General features: G+C 51.6%; 6 protein-coding genes across 6 annotated transcripts, besides 1 other annotated feature; 3 read left to right on the top strand and 3 right to left on the bottom strand.

Moving 5' to 3' along the window:
* Positions 1-103: 103 nt before the first annotated feature.
* Positions 104-2,082, top strand: ACLA_021610 (exonuclease V; the record flags this gene model as incomplete). The annotated part of the gene is made up of 2 exons (XM_001268872.1): positions 104-473; positions 572-2,082. The coding sequence occupies 2 exons, from the start codon at positions 104-106 to the stop codon at positions 2,080-2,082; spliced, it is 1,881 nt and encodes a 626-aa protein (XP_001268873.1).
* A 184-nt stretch (positions 2,083-2,266) lies between these two features.
* ACLA_021600 (heme-dependent oxidative N-demethylase family protein) lies at positions 2,267-3,304 on the bottom strand (the record flags this gene model as incomplete). The annotated part of the gene is made up of 3 exons (XM_001268871.1): positions 2,267-3,032; positions 3,091-3,214; positions 3,268-3,304. 3 exons carry the CDS (start codon positions 3,302-3,304, stop codon positions 2,267-2,269), a joined length of 927 nt encoding a protein of 308 aa, XP_001268872.1.
* Positions 3,305-4,242: 938 nt separating this feature from the next.
* Positions 4,243-6,205, bottom strand: ACLA_021590 (dolichyl-P-Man:Man(6)GlcNAc(2)-PP-dolichol alpha-1,2-mannosyltransferase; the record flags this gene model as incomplete). Its single annotated transcript, XM_001268870.1, has 4 exons — positions 4,243-4,503; positions 4,556-5,350; positions 5,404-6,103; positions 6,147-6,205. The coding sequence occupies 4 exons, from the start codon at positions 6,203-6,205 to the stop codon at positions 4,243-4,245; spliced, it is 1,815 nt and encodes a 604-aa protein (XP_001268871.1).
* Positions 6,206-6,455: 250 nt separating this feature from the next.
* On the top strand, positions 6,456-8,489 carry ACLA_021580 (RNA-binding snoRNP assembly protein NAF1; the record flags this gene model as incomplete). The annotated part of the gene is made up of 1 exon (XM_001268869.1): positions 6,456-8,489. One exon carries the CDS (start codon positions 6,456-6,458, stop codon positions 8,487-8,489), a length of 2,034 nt encoding a protein of 677 aa, XP_001268870.1.
* Positions 8,337-8,374: a microsatellite.
* Positions 8,490-8,745: 256 nt separating the features above from the next.
* Positions 8,746-10,506, bottom strand: ACLA_021570 (U4/U6-U5 snRNP complex subunit PRP3; the record flags this gene model as incomplete). Its single annotated transcript, XM_001268868.1, has 1 exon — positions 8,746-10,506. One exon carries the CDS (start codon positions 10,504-10,506, stop codon positions 8,746-8,748), a length of 1,761 nt encoding a protein of 586 aa, XP_001268869.1.
* A 193-nt stretch (positions 10,507-10,699) lies between these two features.
* Positions 10,700-16,121, top strand: ACLA_021560 (DNA-directed RNA polymerase I core subunit RPA190; the record flags this gene model as incomplete). Its single annotated transcript, XM_001268867.1, has 4 exons — positions 10,700-11,043; positions 11,139-11,630; positions 11,695-14,470; positions 14,529-16,121. 4 exons carry the CDS (start codon positions 10,700-10,702, stop codon positions 16,119-16,121), a joined length of 5,205 nt encoding a protein of 1,734 aa, XP_001268868.1.
* Between the last annotated feature and the right edge of the window lie 410 nt (positions 16,122-16,531).

Raw genomic sequence — 16,531 nt, 5'->3', positions numbered from 1 at the left:
ACCACTGTGACTTCACTTGAACCCAAGCAATCCTTACACCAAGGACATGATCTCATTCTACCCGCGACGGGCTTCTTCCGCCCCCCAATAAATCCAGATTGTAATGCCGGTCGATTTCGACGATAGTAGTGACTACGGATCCGATTTTACCCCGGATGAAGAAGAGCTGGTGAACGAACTGCTCGCCAAAGTCGCCACGGACCACGCGACCGTCCAGGCCGCTGCCACAACCGCGGCGCCAGCGACTCCGACGACACTGACCTCGACAGCGGCAGTCCAGAATATACTACGGACGACTGTCGCTGCGGTCGCTGATATTGAGGACTATGCGGAGGTTTCAGCGACTGCACGAGTGCCTCGGGTGCTGGGTCGAGAGAAGCCCGATCCATGGCAGAAGCGCAAGCACTGGCAGGGTTCGACGGCTGCTGGGGGCCGGGCAGTTCAGATCTCAGGCGACGTTCTCGCCGCGTCTGGTGAGACTTTTTTTCTTTTTTGTCTCTCTCTCTCTTTTCATGGGAATCTTGGTTTTGTTGGTTTGTTTAGCTGCGGTGCTTGAGTGGGAGCTGACGAGTTATTGCGAAGCGCTTAGTCGAGCATCCAAGTTCCATCGAAGGTCGTCAACGACAGCGCGAAAGAGATGTAGCTCGGGAACAAGAGTGGGTTGGTGACTCGACCACGACTCCTGCGCCGGATTCCCGGTCGCCTATTGAACGTTTCAGACAGCCGCCCAACAAGGCCTTCTCGGTCACGGACTTGATCTCGCCTGCGTGGTGTGAGCTACAATACTGGTATACCTTGACCAAGCATGGGAGGAAGAGGAGGACCGCCGCTATGAAGCAGGGGAGTACGATCCACAAGACCCTCGAGGATGAGGTGTATACTACGGTGGCCGTGGAGATCACGACCAAGGAGGATGCGCTGGCCTTGAGGCTGTGGAACATCGTGCAGGGCTTACGGACACTGCGCGAGTATGGTCTCACTCGGGAGCTGGAGGTATGGGGCCTTGTGGACGGGGAGCTGGTCAACGGGGTCATTGATCAGCTTTCTTATGAGTGTCCGGACCCGGTGCTCGAGGCCACAGCCGCGAGCTACTATGCCGATGTGGAGGCCTCGAGGGCGGCCCTGCCTGAGTACCAGATGTCATTGACAGAGTACCTGCTATCTCCGTCGCAAGGTGGGAAGAAACTATCGGACATGATGTGGAAGGATGAACAACCAGACGAGCCGGTCGAGGAACCTCCAAGCACCCAGTCCTCCGAGGCGTTCAATATCCCCCGAATCTACCTAACGGACATCAAGACACGAGCCAGCGGCTCGATACCCACCACCAAGAGCACGTCTTTCCGGCCGACGCTCCTCCAGCTCCAGATGTACTACCACATGCTGAACCGTCTCGCTACCACTGACGAAGTCACGATCGAGCTGCTGGCTTCTCGGTACAACCTCGACCCCCAGCGCACCTTTACCGACGGCTTCATCGCCGAAGTCGGCGGTCTGAACGACCAGTTCTTCGATACTTTCTCGACCCCGGAGTTTGATCCGGATTTTACTCCGTCACCAGAAGACGCCGCGCGAAGACACCCCCACAACTCACCAGGCTCCACCCCCTCCGCCAGCCAAGACTCAACCAGCATTCTCCTCGCTCATAATAACCTAACCAGCCTGTGGAGATTTATGAAGGACCAGCTGCGCCTCACCTTCCTCCCATCCCAACAATCATCTATATCCATTGCGCCGTCCATCCCCTCCGAATTCCAGCCCAGCATGCTAGAATCCTACCCTACGATCATCTCCCCGCTCCTGACAGCGCGCTACCTCTCGTCTGCCCCGACGGCTGATCTCAACTCTCGCGTCCTGGGCAGTCGGAGCTTCCTCTTCGATCTCACAACCATGTCGTCGTATCTGTCGGACCAGATGGACTGGTGGCGCGGGAAGCGAGACCCGCGCGGCGTCGAAGTCATGGAAGCGTGGAAGTGTCGCATCTGTGAATTCCGAGATGAATGTTCGTGGCGCGAGCAAAGGGAGTGGGCGATGGCGAGACGTAAGAGAGGGAGGAAGTCTCTTGACTTCGCTACTGTGTGAGATAGAACTTGCCAGGCGTTTTGGGAAGTTACCTATCATGTGCTTTTGGGTTGGGGGTTTGTTGTGCTATGCCTTTATTGGGCATGGGCTACCATTGAGCCCTGCGTGCATAACTAGAGTTGTTACGTAGATTATGAAGCGTATCTCAAAAGGGTATGCATTTAATTTGATAAGACTCGATTCCTCAAAGCGGATAGCTCCGAACTTCCTCCTCCTTCTCCAAATCTAGCCCAGCAGCCACCTGCTCCTCATGCTTCCGATCTAGATACTCCAGCAACACCTCCCCATACTTCTCCCTCCCCTTGTACCGCGAGACGTCCCCATCCCAGCTCCGAATCGCCGACGCCAGCCGCCCAGGCACATACGGTTCCCTGGCGACCTCCGTGATCGGCTCAAAGTACGTCCGGATCGTGAACACGACCGCCCCGGACCGCGGCAGCCGGCGCAGCGACTGCCTCTCCGAGCGGAAATAGTGGTGCTCGATCGCGCGGTTCTTCTCCGCCGTGTTCCAGGAGACGACGGGCGCGTCCTCGGGCCCGATGCTGCGCGACCACGCGAGCCCGTCGTCGACCTGGATGAAGTAGTTGTTCCGCAGCACGGGGTCCTCGGGCCGGATGCGGCGGAAAAAGTTCATCATCCCTTTCTCGAGCTTCGCTTTGTAGCCCGGCACGTCGCCCGAGGTGTGGATGTCTGATAGCCGCATGCCGAATTTGTCTTCCAGGCGCCAGAAGCCTGCGAGCAGGATCGCGCCGGCGAGGAGGTGGTACTCGCCGTCCGGTTTCTCGATCATCAGCGCCAGATCGTCTTGGACGAGCCGGGCGCACGTCATCATTGGGTCTTCGGCGAGGGGGCGCTGGGTGGTGTTGAATGACTCGCCGGTGATGATGTTGTCGAGGCCGGTGGCTGTTTTGCGGAACATGGAGGGGTAGCGCTCAGGGAGGTAGGAGGAGCTGTTTCTCCGTAAGATGCTGTTTGGGCGGTTTGTGGTAGGGGGATACTGCGACTTACAGCTCTTCTAGCAATTCAATCGCGCCGTCCATCGCCTCCGGCGCGGTCTTGCAGCATTTTGCGCCCCGTTCGTTGATTCGACGTGCCTTGTCTGCGTGGTATCGCAAATAGTGATTGTCCAGCTCTGAGAGGTCTGTTAGACTCTGCAGGTATCCTCGTAGACGATGTCATGGTTACCTATCCACTCATCCCATTTCATGCTTCTCAAGCCCATCGTGATGAAGTATTTCCTGTGCTCTTTAGTCTAATGTATTCCACGGCGGCTTCCCAGACACTCACGGGCCATATCGGAACGGGCGATATGGAATTGGTTTCGTTGTATGAACATCCCAGTCAGGATAAGGAGAGGCAGTTGGTCTTTTGAAGTCCGAAGGTATCCATTCTTCAACTGGAGTTAGATGTAGCCTTAGGCGTAGACGATGGTACACATACCTCCTGGCCTCCGATCGGACTTCCGAGTTCTTGATATCGAAGATGATTCCTTATTAGGATGTTGAGCTGATTGCGGGCTGTCTCTCGTCTGTGCAATACGAAAAACAGCCGTAGCAAGCCATATAAAAGACACTATAAGACATAAGGATGCTGCATGCTTGATATGCTGTTGGCTGTACTGCACTAGTTCAAGAACCATGATCTCCAATGTTGTACGGTGGCTATGAGGGACAGATGAATATCATCTGTGATGGAAAAGCCCAGAGATGCATGTTATTATAACAGAAAGACAAGCTGTTGTACAAATAAGGCCCATTCACCCACTCCGTATTCTGCGTGTATGATGGCCACTCCATCAAGCATATCGCTCCACAGCAGTAGTTGCCCTATGTGTTAATCCGATGCGACCGCTGATTCGACTGGTCCAACCCAAAGCCTATCTGTATACCGTGAATCTGGTCTACATCTTGGAATCGAGCTAGGCGTCATTCGTGCGGAGAGCTCTCTTATCTCACGGGCTTTTTGATAGGAGATGGTGATCGAGGGATTTCTTATCCAAATCAGGTAAAGTCACACCGCGATTGGTGGTGCCTGAGCCATGAGAATGTTGGTATCGGTGTCGCACCTGTCCAGGTCGCTTGCGCTATACAAACTTGGGCAACAGCTCGAGAATACATGCATCAAGACCGAAGTGATGCATGGTGTAAAAATTTTCAAAATCTAATTTGACGCTGGAGTGACATCACGTCGCTTCAGGAGACAGTATTGCCCCCAGCTGCGGCGGAAGCGAGCAGGTATTAAGGGCAGATCGGGAACCCAGATCAGTCGACCTAGCAGGCTTGTTTGAGAAGCATCGAGGAACTCCTTGCAGGACACCGTCTCCCATTCCGATTCTTCGTGGAAAAAGTCAGGCTCTAGTTCGGTGACTGCGTGACCCGGGAAGTACGAGTCGACCAAGTACGAGCATTGAGATATATCAACCTAGATCACATTAGGCCATCCACAAAGATCGAGATGTGATGCACTATCTTACATATTTGCTGAGGTCCTCCTCATTTCGATCATTCATGCCAGAAGGAATCTGCGATGTTCCTACAATGAGGCTAGAGTAGCTCGTGGCATCGGGAAACTCTCCAGGAAGAAGCCCCCGGAATTCGCTCTTGATAAATTTCGCACGCAATCCATTTGGTAGGAAATAAGATGATGGAAATCGATACCATTCCTTGCCAAAGCAAACCGAGTCTCCGGGTTGAGCCATCCCCGTTTGCGCTAGCGGTTCCAGCACCTTTAGAGGTGCATTGTATGCTGTGATCATTCCAAGAGTCCGCAATAATCCAGCATTGATAGCCACCAGAATCAAAGACATTACCACCGTCAATTTCAGTTTTGGTGATACCCGTCCGACGATGTCTTTTGGATTGCTGGACCCGATGTATGATAGGATCATGTGAAACGAGATGGCAGCGTTGAGCGCAAGAAAAGGGTATACAGGGTACATGAATCTCTCCTCCTTGTGAGGTTGGAGAGTAAAGATAGCCAGCCACATATAGAAAGGCGTGATCAAGGTGATGGTCCGCAATAGAGTCTGTATATTAGTACTCTGAGACCGGAATGCAGCCTGGAGGGTAAGTATAGGCGCGGCGGATACAGCAAATACAAACCAGATATTGAAGTTGAGGAGCAAGTTCCTGACATAAAAGGTCCAGGGTTCTGTACCGAAAATGTCGGGACCTTTACCCTCGCCTCCAAAGATGTTATAGGCGACTATGTTCCATGGCACAATGGCAAACTTCTGGAAGAATACATAGTCGACTCCAACTTCGATAGTCTATATTGGTCAGCCGGGGAATGATACGGTCTCGGAATTGTCAATAGTTGTACCAGTATAGCGAGGCATCTCACAATGCCACCGACAATGCTCTTGCAAACCGGCCAAAAAGAACCCGAAAGGAAACCAATGATGATCTCCTCAAGTAGAAGAGGGAGAATCAAAGCTCCGGCGAAAGGCCATCCCACAATTGCTCCAAGGCCAAACCACATGACGCCCCGAGCCAATTTGTGTCCCCCTCTCCAGTCCAAGAAGGATGTGAGACCAAGCATGGACGTGTACATGGTAAAACTAGATGGGAGAAATGCGGCGGACGCATGAAACATGCCCGGGCTGAAAGCGATAATGATCAAGAATAGAAGACCGATCCGGGGGTTCAGTGTCCGACATATTGCAGAGTATAATCTGGTCTCGCACGCCGCGCAGATGGCCGCCAAAACGAATCGTATCACATAGAACTCAGTTGCCTTGCTGTTGCTCGAGAAGAGAGACACTATCTTCCCTACAAGAGCATGTCCAGAGACATAGAGCCAGCTTCGAATCGAATAGACTGGGGAATACTCCCACGTCTGAAGTCCGTATCCATGGTCCAAGTAATGCGCAGGTTCCCAGAAGTTGAAGACTTCATCGCAGTCTTGAATCGGGGCAAGAGCAGCCGCAATGCAGTTGGAAATGAGAAATATATAGAGCGTGGTATTCAATGGCAGGTAGAAAGGTACTGGTCGGGAGCTTTGAGAGGCACGAGATTGTGAGCTAGAAGTGAAGTGGGTTGATGCTGTTGGGAAATTGTACATACCGGCCTTTGGTCCGAGGAGGAGGATTGCTTGACTTCACTGGCTCACTTCCCGGAGCCATGACTGATTATTGTCGAGATTATCTAGATACTCGAAGAACCCATCAGACAGATTTGCTTTGTGGTTATAGCGACATTTTGGCAGCATCATCTACAAATGGACACGATAACGATAACGAGCTTATCCGGTGGCCCCAACGGCAACTTTTGGCAGATTCAGAAAAAAAGTTCCCGCGCAGGACAATCGCCTTTTTCACGCACACATTTACCTGACATTCGCATTTGAAGTTTCAGAAGATCTGAGCATTCAGAATGGCGGATCAGAATCCCCTTAATAAATTTTCAGGCACCTCGGAGGTCTCCAACGACGGTCCTGCAGTGAAACGAACCTGCACGAATGATACGCCACCCATCGCATTGACGCCCGCGGACGATGGCAGCGATTTTTACAACACTCCCTGGACTGCAGGTACACCCGTGAATAATACTGAGAGCAAAGATACTGCAGATACAGAAATGAGCGAGTCGGTTTCTTCTTCTAAACCAGCCATGGCAATCCCGGGTTTGAGCCTCGTCAATGATAGCCTCCAAGATCTGCAACCCTTGAGCCAGGAGTCCACACCAGCCCAGAAACCGCAGGTTGAAGCTGTTGGTGATGCGGTCATTGAGGATAAGCCGCAGGAAGCAATCTCACAGCAGACTTTAGAGACACAAGACCAGGCGAACAAGGAGCGACTTTCTGGAGACGCCGTGCCGATGGAAGTGGAACAACGTTCTGAACAGCCTGCCCAGGGAGAGGCTGGAAACCAGCATATGGAAGGAACTATCACCAACACACAAGGAAATGATGAGGCAAATCAATCTGCTGCAGACGCTGCAGGGAACCGACCACTTGAGGAAGAAGAAGGCGAGCATCCCGAATGGGAGATTGACTCTTCTCCTTACGAATCGTCTTCCGACGATTCTACGACTGATTCCTCCGATGATAGCGATGAAGATGATGACGAAGACTACCCGATCCTTTCTCCCGAAGAACAGGCGCGCATTCTGATGCTCGCAGAAGCCGGTTCCGACGATGAAGGAGAAGGAAAGGGCAAATCAGGCGGTCACCTAAGAACAGCGAACGAACTACCGGAGGAAGCACCCCCGATCCCTGAAATTACTATTACGCCAGATATGAAGGTCGTGCTTCTGGGGCACGTTGAAGCAATTGTCGAAAACACCCTACTTATCGCGGCCAACGTCTCCGGAGAATACCAGGTGCTCGAGTCTGGCTCGTTGCTCTGCCTCGAGGACCGAAAAGTGGCTGGTGTGGTAACTGAAACACTAGGAAGGGTTGAAAACCCGCTGTATGCCGTTCGGTATCCTAGCGCTGCCGCTATTGAGGAGCGTGGGATTTCCAAGGGAATACATATGTACTATGTCGAACCTCATTCGACGTTCGTCTTCACTCAGCCCCTGAAAGGACTCAAGGGAAGCGATGCTTCGAACTTCCATGACGAAGAAATTGCCGAGGACGAGGTTGAATTTTCTGATGACGAAGCGGAGGCTGAATACAAGCGGAAGTTGAAGCAGAAGCGACAGGAGCGAAAGGATGCCAGGAACGAAAACGGCGGTCCAGTTCGTGGAAAGAGAGGTCTGCCTGGCCCCTCGAAACTCGGCCAAGCAGAGCTTAACTACGATGATGTACCGACAACTGAAGATGGTTACACCCCATTGGCTCGCCCAAAGAATTTACACGAAATGATGGGCCACCAGGAGGCACCTGTTGAGAGTGACGGGCATGCAGGAAGGAATCCTGCTCCGCGTGGCGGTCGCGGTCGCGGTAGAGGCTCTGATCGTGGTCGGGGAAATCGTGGACGAGGAGCAGCAGGAGGATCGAGGGATTCTCGCGATTACAACTCGTACCAGGATCGCCAGCCTTACTCCATGCAGCAGCAAAGGTCGCCAGACATTCAGACTCAGCCTTCGAACTACAGTCAGCAGCCGGCATACCCCCAGAATCAGCAAAATATCTACGGCATGCCTCAGCAATTTCCCTTCCAGCCATTCCCTCAACAGCCCCAGCAAGCATTTCCTCAAGGCTCGTTACCGGCCCAGTTCAACTTCCAAATGCCTTTTCAGCAGGCTTATCAACAGCCGAATCCATATCAAAACTTTCCTGCCATCAATCCTCTGTTCTTAGCTGCCATGCAACAGCAGCAACAACAACAGCAACAGCAGCAACAGCAGACGCCCGGTCAACCTCAGGGACAGAATCCAACAATGAACTTTGATCAGGTCAAGGCTCAGCTCGATCTCTTGCGGCATCTGAGCAACGCGAACCAAGGGCCACCACGCTCATGAAGCTTTGATACCATTTCGACTTTTTAATTTTTCCTTTCTGGCTCTTGACGGTATTCAGTTTTGCATGAGAAAATTTGCATTGGGTGGGATCTCAAAAGTTACATCATTGTTTATATAGGTGTTCTGCTGAATGTGCAGCATATTTTTACGGCCACCCTAGATGGCCACTGCCTGTCATACATGGTGCTTGTTCAATATATTACATTGCCGTTATCCTCATGGGCAGACTATCTCGTAGAACAAATACTATGGACATTTAAAACTCCTTTTGTTTCGCAGTCTTGGCCAACGCCCAAAAGTTCTCCATCTTCGCTCGAGCCAGAACGTCTTTGGCTTGCGAATCAGTCTCACAGACTCTGGCACCCAACCATTTTCTGAATGAACGAGCTTTAGCCTGGCCTTCCCAAAGAAGACTACAAGTGTTTGTGCTAAGGTCCCTCAATTCTCCCGTTTTCTCATCCTCAGCCGAAAGCCACGACGCGAGAGCTTCGCGATTGCCTTCACGCACCGCATTCGGGCCCGCGTTCTCCGTCCAGTCAATCCGATTCAACATCAGTTTCTTGTAGCTGTTGATTGAGTGAGCACCTCCTTCCACAATCACCAAGTTGAGCCGAGGATGCATGATGCAGACTCCAGTAAGAGCGTGTTGTTCAGCATTCTTGCTGACTTTAAACCGATTACGTCCGTTTGCTAGGCTATCGATCCGGTAAACTGATACATGGATGCCTTTCTCCGCGTCCTTTTCTTGTTGCTGAGCAAGCTTCTCTCGTCTCTCTTCTTTTGTTAATTTTCGTGCCTCATTGGCAGCTTCGTGCGTTTCACGCCGCTCTGCGATCTCCCGGTTCACACGTGCCTCGACCGCGGTAGGGTCCTTGACAGCCTCCTCACCCAAAACCCGCATGAGGTTCGATTTCTTGACTTTTGGTGGAGGCGCTGGCTCAAGACCTAGCCGGATCTTCGCCTGTTGCTCTTTGAGATCGGCCATCCGTCGCTGACGACGGATCTTCGCTTGTTCCTTCGGTGTCAGATACATAGGTTTTTGTGCGGGCATATGCTTATCCTGGGGAGGTTCGAGGAGTACGGGGTGTTGGACGTAGACAGTAATGATGGAATCTGGGGTGTCTATCTTGAGATTCCGCTCGTCATCGATAGCAGAGTAGTCCTCCCCTTCAACCAAACCTTCGTCCCACCACTCAATAGCTGGTGGAGCTGAAACCAAAAATGCTTTCTCGAGATCCATGTCTTCATCAATACCGGCCTGCCGAGCCCTCTCTGCAATGCGCTTCTTCATGGCCTCCAATTGGGCCTGCCGGCGTAGGGCTGCCGCCTGTTGTATGTATTTGCCCTTCTGATTGAAAATAAGTTGCCGTGAATTCCTGGGTTTCGCGATAGTTGCTTTAGGACCAAGACTCGGATCAAAATAGGGGTTGTTCTTGATTTCTTCAAGTGACGGGCCTGACAGGTCGAGTCCGGCTCGATCTTTGGTGCCAGGTAACGGCGACTCAGCATGACGGCCCCCCGCAAACTTCTGCGCACCCTGTCGACCTTTGCCACTTCGAAACTCTGTCGTATCTGCGAGAAGTGCAGGATGAAGACCAACATCTAGGCCACCTCGAGCCCGTGAAGAGCCATCGTCGTCATCAAACGCAGGAGGCGGAGGAGCAGGTGTTCGTTGCTGCGCCGCAGCATTGGCTCGCCCAGTAGCTGCTGCTACTCTCGCTTTCATTTGTTCTAATTTCGACATGGCTGAAGTAGCGGCTGGGGGCGTAGGACTCGGGCTTGGGGCAGCTGGTGTGAGGGCTGAGGAACCGCCTCTGGCAGCTTGAAGCCTAGCGCGCACGGCTTCAGCTTTGGCTCTCGCCTCTGCCACCATTTTTTCAATGTCGACCTTCCCAGAGGCCGCGCCTCCCTGTGCTGGCATTGGAGAGCCATTGTTGGAGCGAGTTCGTTTCTGCGCGTTGTTGTCTTCATCTTCGGGATGAGGCCGCTTCAGCATGTTGCCTGACACGTCCGCCATTATTCAAACCACGTAAGCGCGTTGCGCACACCCACTGCTCAAATGAGATGATGGTCTGGAAAACGACGATGCAGAGATCACACCCCGGAGACGTAGCAAGGAACTGGAGAGAAACTTGGGAGAAGACGATAACAGTGGATGATCGTAATGCGGAACAAATCAGATGGAGATCACGGGATGAGCGCTGAGTGGAATGAACATAAGGGCGGTGGCACACGGCAGAAAAAGTTCTTGGGGTCAACTTTTTCGCAGCATCAAGACCGACCAAACCCGCCTTTTAATTTCTCCAGGCCAGCAGCCAAAGAATTCGCACTGCTTGCGATTTCTGTCGCTCAAGGAGCTGCAGGGAATCATGGCGACTTTTGCACGGCCCGTGGCCTCATCAATCGCGGGGATCGATTTTGGAGTCTATTCAGATGAAGATATCAAAGGCATCTCAGTAAAGAGAATCCATAATACTCCGACCTTGGATTCCTTCAACAATCCCGTTCCTGGCGGTTTATACGATCCAGCTCTGGGTGCTTGGGGTGATCATGTGTAAGTCAGAGACTTGTGCTTGTTTCATGCTTCGTGATCTTCTGTGGATGATCGTCGCTACTAGAAACTCTTTTCTCATACTGACTCTATTAAAGCTGTGCCACTTGTCGCCAGAACGCCTGGTCTTGCACAGGCCATCCCGGACACATTGAGCTTCCCGTTCATGTTTACAACGTTACCTTCTTTGACCAACTATTTCGCTTACTCCGGGCGCAATGTGTCTACTGCCATCGGTTTCAAATGCCACGGGTTCAAGTCAATGCCTATGTCTGCAAACTTCGACTTTTGCAATACGGATTGGTCGACGAAGTCGGTGTTATAGAGTCTATGGGAACCGGCTCTGGAAGCAAGAAGAAGGCGGCGAAGGATGCAGACGATTCTGGCAGTGAGGACGAGGATGACGAGGATCTCGTCGCTCGCAGAAACGCATACGTCAAGAAAGTGATTCGGGAAGCGCACGCGGCCGGCAGATTGAATGACATCCTATCTGGTGCGAAGAATCCGATGGCAACGGAACAGAGGCGAGACTTAGTCAAGCAGTTCTTCAAGGATCTCGTCGCTATCAAAAAATGCAGCAGTTGCAGCGGGTATGTCATGTCCTTCAATTCCATCTCCAGCGCTATCCAGTGCAAATGCTGACGAAGGGTACAGTATTTCACCAGCTTACCGGAGAGATCGTTCCTCAAAGATTTTCCGAAAGCCATTGCCCGAAAAGTCCCGGCTGGCCATGGTACAAGCCGGATTCCAAGCACCTAACTCCTTAATCCTTCTCCAGCAGGCCAAGAAACTGAACATGAAGGAGAAAGAGGCAATGGCCAATGGCGTCTCTGATTCAGCCAGCGCCACATCGGAAACACATGGAGCGGAGGAAGAGGTGGCCCGTGGTAATGCCGTTGTTGCAATGGCTGAAAACAAAGACCAAGCAGATGGCGATGGTGGACAATACATGCCGTCCCCTGAGGTACACGCTGCGATAATTCTGCTCTTCGAGAAGGAGAAAGACATTTTGAACCTGATCTACAATTCTCGGCCTCTGCCGAAGAAAGAGTCCCAGGTCAGCGCAAACATGTTCTTCATCAAAAATATTCTGGTACCACCGAACAAATACCGACCTGCGGCCCCTCAAGGGCCGGGTGAGATCATGGAGGCACAGCAAAACACGCCTTTGACCCAAATCCTCAAGAACTGTGACATTATCAATCAAATCAGCAAAGAAAGACAAAATGCAGGTGCTGATTCTGTCACTCGGATGCGGGATTATCGTGATCTTCTACATGCGATAGTTCAGCTACAAGACACTGTCAATAGCCTGATTGATAGTGAGAGAGGCGCTTCTGGCGCGTCAGCAGGCCAGGCCGCCAACGGTATCAAGCAAATCCTGGAAAAGAAGGAGGGTTTGTTCAGAAAGAACATGATGGGCAAGCGTGTCAACTTCGCAGCTCGAAGTGTCATCTCTCCCGACCCCAACATTGAAACGAATGAGATTGGTGTTCCCCTGGTCTTTGCGAAGAAGCTCACGTATCCCGAGCCTGTGACCAACCACAACTTCTGGGAGATGAAACAAGCAGTCATCAATGGACCGGACAAGTATCCCGGTGCCACGGCAATTGAGAACGAATTGGGCCAAGTTACCAACCTCAAATTTAAGAGTCTTGACGAGCGTACCGCGTTGGCCAACCAGTTGCTCGCCCCGTCGAACTGGCGGATGAAGGGCTCACGTAACAAGAAGGTCTACCGACATCTTACGACAGGTGATGTTGTCTTGATGAACCGGCAACCTACACTTCACAAACCATCTATCATGGGCCATAAAGCTCGTGTTTTGGCAAATGAGAGAGTTATTCGAATGCACTATGCTAACTGCAACACCTACAACGCCGATTTCGATGGTGACGAGATGAACATGCACTTCCCCCAGAATGAACTCGCTCGTGCCGAAGCTATGATGCTTGCTGATGCCGATCACCAATATCTTGTCGCGACATCTGGTAAGCCCTTGAGAGGTCTGATTCAGGATCATATTTCCATGGGAACATGGTTTACGTGTCGTGATACTTTCTTCAACGAGGAAGATTATTATGAGCTGCTGTATAGCTGTCTTAGACCGGAGAACTCTCACACTATTACGGAGCGGATTCAACTCGTAGAGCCTACTGTGCTGAAGCCAACTCGTCTCTGGACAGGAAAGCAAGTGATCACAACGATTCTGAAGAACATCATGCCTCCAGGCAGAGCCGGACTCAACCTGAAGAGCAAGTCGTCAACTCCCGGAGATCGATGGGGCGAAGGTAATGAAGAGGGCAGCGTCATTTTCAAGGATGGTGAAATGCTATGTGGTATCCTCGATAAGAAACAAATCGGTCCTACTGCTGGCGGTCTCGTCGACGCGATTCACGAGATCTATGGTCACACGATTGCAGGAAGGTTGATCAGTATCCTCGGAAGACTTCTGACCAGATATCTGAACATGCGTGCCTTTACTTGCGGTATTGATGATCTCCGCCTGACCAAAGAAGGTGACCAGGTACGCAAGCAGATCATTAGCCAAGCCGCCAGCGCTGGACGGGACGTTGCTCTCAAGTACGTTACCCTCGATCAAACCACAGTTCCTGACCAAGACACCGAACTTCGACGACGATTGGAAGATGTACTTCGTGACGATGATAAACAGAGTGGGTTGGATAGCGTCTCGAACGCTCAGATGGCGAAACTGTCTACCGAGATCACTAAGGCTTGCCTCCCGAAGGGCCTAGCCAAACCTTTCCCCTGGAATCAGATGCAGTCTATGACAATCTCTGGGGCCAAGGGTTCAGGCGTCAATGCAAACCTGATTTCTTGCAATTTGGGACAGCAGGTTTTGGAAGGTCGACGTGTACCTGTCATGATCAGCGGTAAAACTCTACCGTCCTTCAGGGCCTTTGATACCCATCCCATGGCTGGTGGTTTCGTCTGTGGTCGTTTCTTGACCGGAATTAAACCTCAGGAGTACTACTTCCACGCCATGGCTGGTCGTGAAGGTCTTATCGATACTGCTGTCAAGACATCTAGATCTGGTTACCTCCAGCGTTGTTTGATCAAGGGTATGGAAGGTCTTAGAGCTGAATACGACACCTCTGTGCGTGAGTCTTCGGATGGTTCTATCATTCAATTCTTGTACGGAGAGGATGGTCTCGATATCACAAAGCAGGTCCACTTGAAGGATTTCGACTTCCTCACTTCGAACTACGTCTCTATCATGTCGTCTGTCAACCTGACGAGCGATTTCCACAGCCTTGAGAAGGAAGAGGTCACGAACTGGCACAAGGATGCTATGAAGAAGGTCCGCAAATCTGGCAAGGTTGATGCCATGGATCCAGTGCTTTCGCGTTATCACCCTGGCGGTAACCTTGGTAGTACATCGGAGGCCTTCTCACAGGCGCTCAAGAAGGTATGCAGCCCTTCCCTAGCGCTTCAATCCCACACATTCAATACTAAAATCTTCTTAGTACGAGGACATCAACCCGGACAAGCTTCTTCGAGATAAGAAGAAGCAAATCGACGGTCTAATTAGCAAGAAGGCGTTCAACACCTTGATGAACATGAAGTACCTTAAATCTGTCGTCGACCCTGGTGAAGCAGTCGGAATTGTTGCTGGCCAGTCAATCGGAGAACCGTCCACCCAAATGACTCTGAACACCTTCCATTTGGCTGGTCACTCTGCGAAGAACGTGACGCTGGGTATCCCACGTTTGCGTGAAATTGTCATGACTGCAAGCGCTCATATCATGACCCCTACGATGACGTTGATATTGAACGAGGAGTTGTCGAAAGAGGATTCTGAGCGGTTTGCCAAGGCTATAAGTAAACTGAGCATTGCTGAGGTCGTCGACAAGGTCCAAGTCAAGGAAAGAATCTCTTCAACCGGTTCAAGGTCGAAGGTATACGACATTGATATTACCTTCTTCCCGGTCGAGGAGTATACCAAGGAGTATGCCATCACCACCAAGGATGTACAGAGCACTCTGCAGAACAAGTTCATCCCGAAGCTTGTGAAGCTTACTAGAGGCGAGTTGAAGAAACGAAATGACGAGAAGACATTGAAGAGCTTCTCGACTGCTCAGCCTGACATTGGTGTTTCGGTGGGCGTTGTAGACGAAGGCCCGAGGGGACCAGACCGTGAGGCCGAGCCTATGGAGGACGATGTTGAAGATGATGAAGATGATGCCAAGCGGGCCCGGAGCGGCCAGAACCGGTCGAACCAGGTTTCGTACGAAGGGCCCGAGGATGAAGAAGTCGCCATGGTCAGAGAGCAAGATGATGAGGAAGAGGATGAGGACGAGGAAGAGCAAACGGGTAATCGCCATGAGTCTTCTGACGTCGAGATGGAGGATGCTTCTGATGATGAAGCGGAAGACCACACCAAAGACACCAAGTTGCGCGAGGAGGATATCAAGGGCAAGTACGGCGAGGTTACACAGTTCAAGTTCAACCCCAAGAAGGGCACAACCTGTACCGTGCAACTGCAGTACGACATCTCCACTCCCAAGCTCCTCCTCCTGCCCTTGGTTGAAGAGGCTGCTCGCAGCGCTGTCATCCAGTCCATCCCCGGCTTGGGTAACTGCACGTACGTGGAGGCGAACCCACTCAAGGGCGAGCCTGCACATGTCATCACTGAGGGTGTCAATCTTCTCGCCATGCGCGACTACCAGGACATCATCAAGCCTCACTCGCTCTACACCAACTCGATTCACCACATGCTCACACTGTATGGTGTTGAGGCTGCGCGCGCATCCATCGTCCGCGAAATGTCCGACGTTTTCGAGGGTCACAGTATCTCCGTCGACAACCGTCATCTGAACCTGATCGGTGACGTGATGACCCAGTCTGGTGGCTTCCGCGCCTTCAACCGCAACGGTCTTGTCAAGGACAGCTCGTCACCCTTGGCAAAGATGAGTTTTGAGACCACCGTTGGTTTCCTGAAGGATGCTGTGATTGAGAGGGACTTTGACAACCTCAAGAGTCCCAGTAGCAGAATCGTGGTGGGTCGTGCTGGAATGGTCGGCACGGGTGCATTCGACGTCCTTGCTCCCGTGGCATAAGTAGATGTGTGAGTGTATAGTGTGCATGGCATATTACCTTATATTATTTTCAGTTACTGTACATGTTTGCGAATTTTCTTTGTCTATTGATTGATGTCTTTTGTATTTTTGATGTGTCCAATGATTCGGGAGTTTGTGTCAGCGGAACCCAAGAAAAAGTCTTGTTCCTTTTCTGATAGCATTTACAGTATTATTAGCAGATGGATAGATCAGTCAATTCATTCTATTAGTTTGTCTATATCGTATTCGCCTGATGCGCCCTTCCCATTTCCCAACCATGCCTCTGTTGTACTGCACAAGAATATCTCGAGGACTACCGTGGTATCATATCCAAGAACCCAAATATGCAAAAAAAAAAGTCGCTTGAAGAAGTGATGGAGAAAAGTTGAATTCTGCCAAAAGAAACAGTG

The sequence above is a fragment of the Aspergillus clavatus genome, genomic scaffold (genome assembly GCF_000002715.2).
Source record: "Aspergillus clavatus NRRL 1 1099423829805 genomic scaffold, whole genome shotgun sequence".
NCBI classification, from domain to species: domain Eukaryota; kingdom Fungi; phylum Ascomycota; class Eurotiomycetes; order Eurotiales; family Aspergillaceae; genus Aspergillus; species Aspergillus clavatus.
The sequence above is the reverse complement of the archived record's forward strand: the minus strand, read 5'-3'. Positions and strand labels throughout refer to the sequence as shown.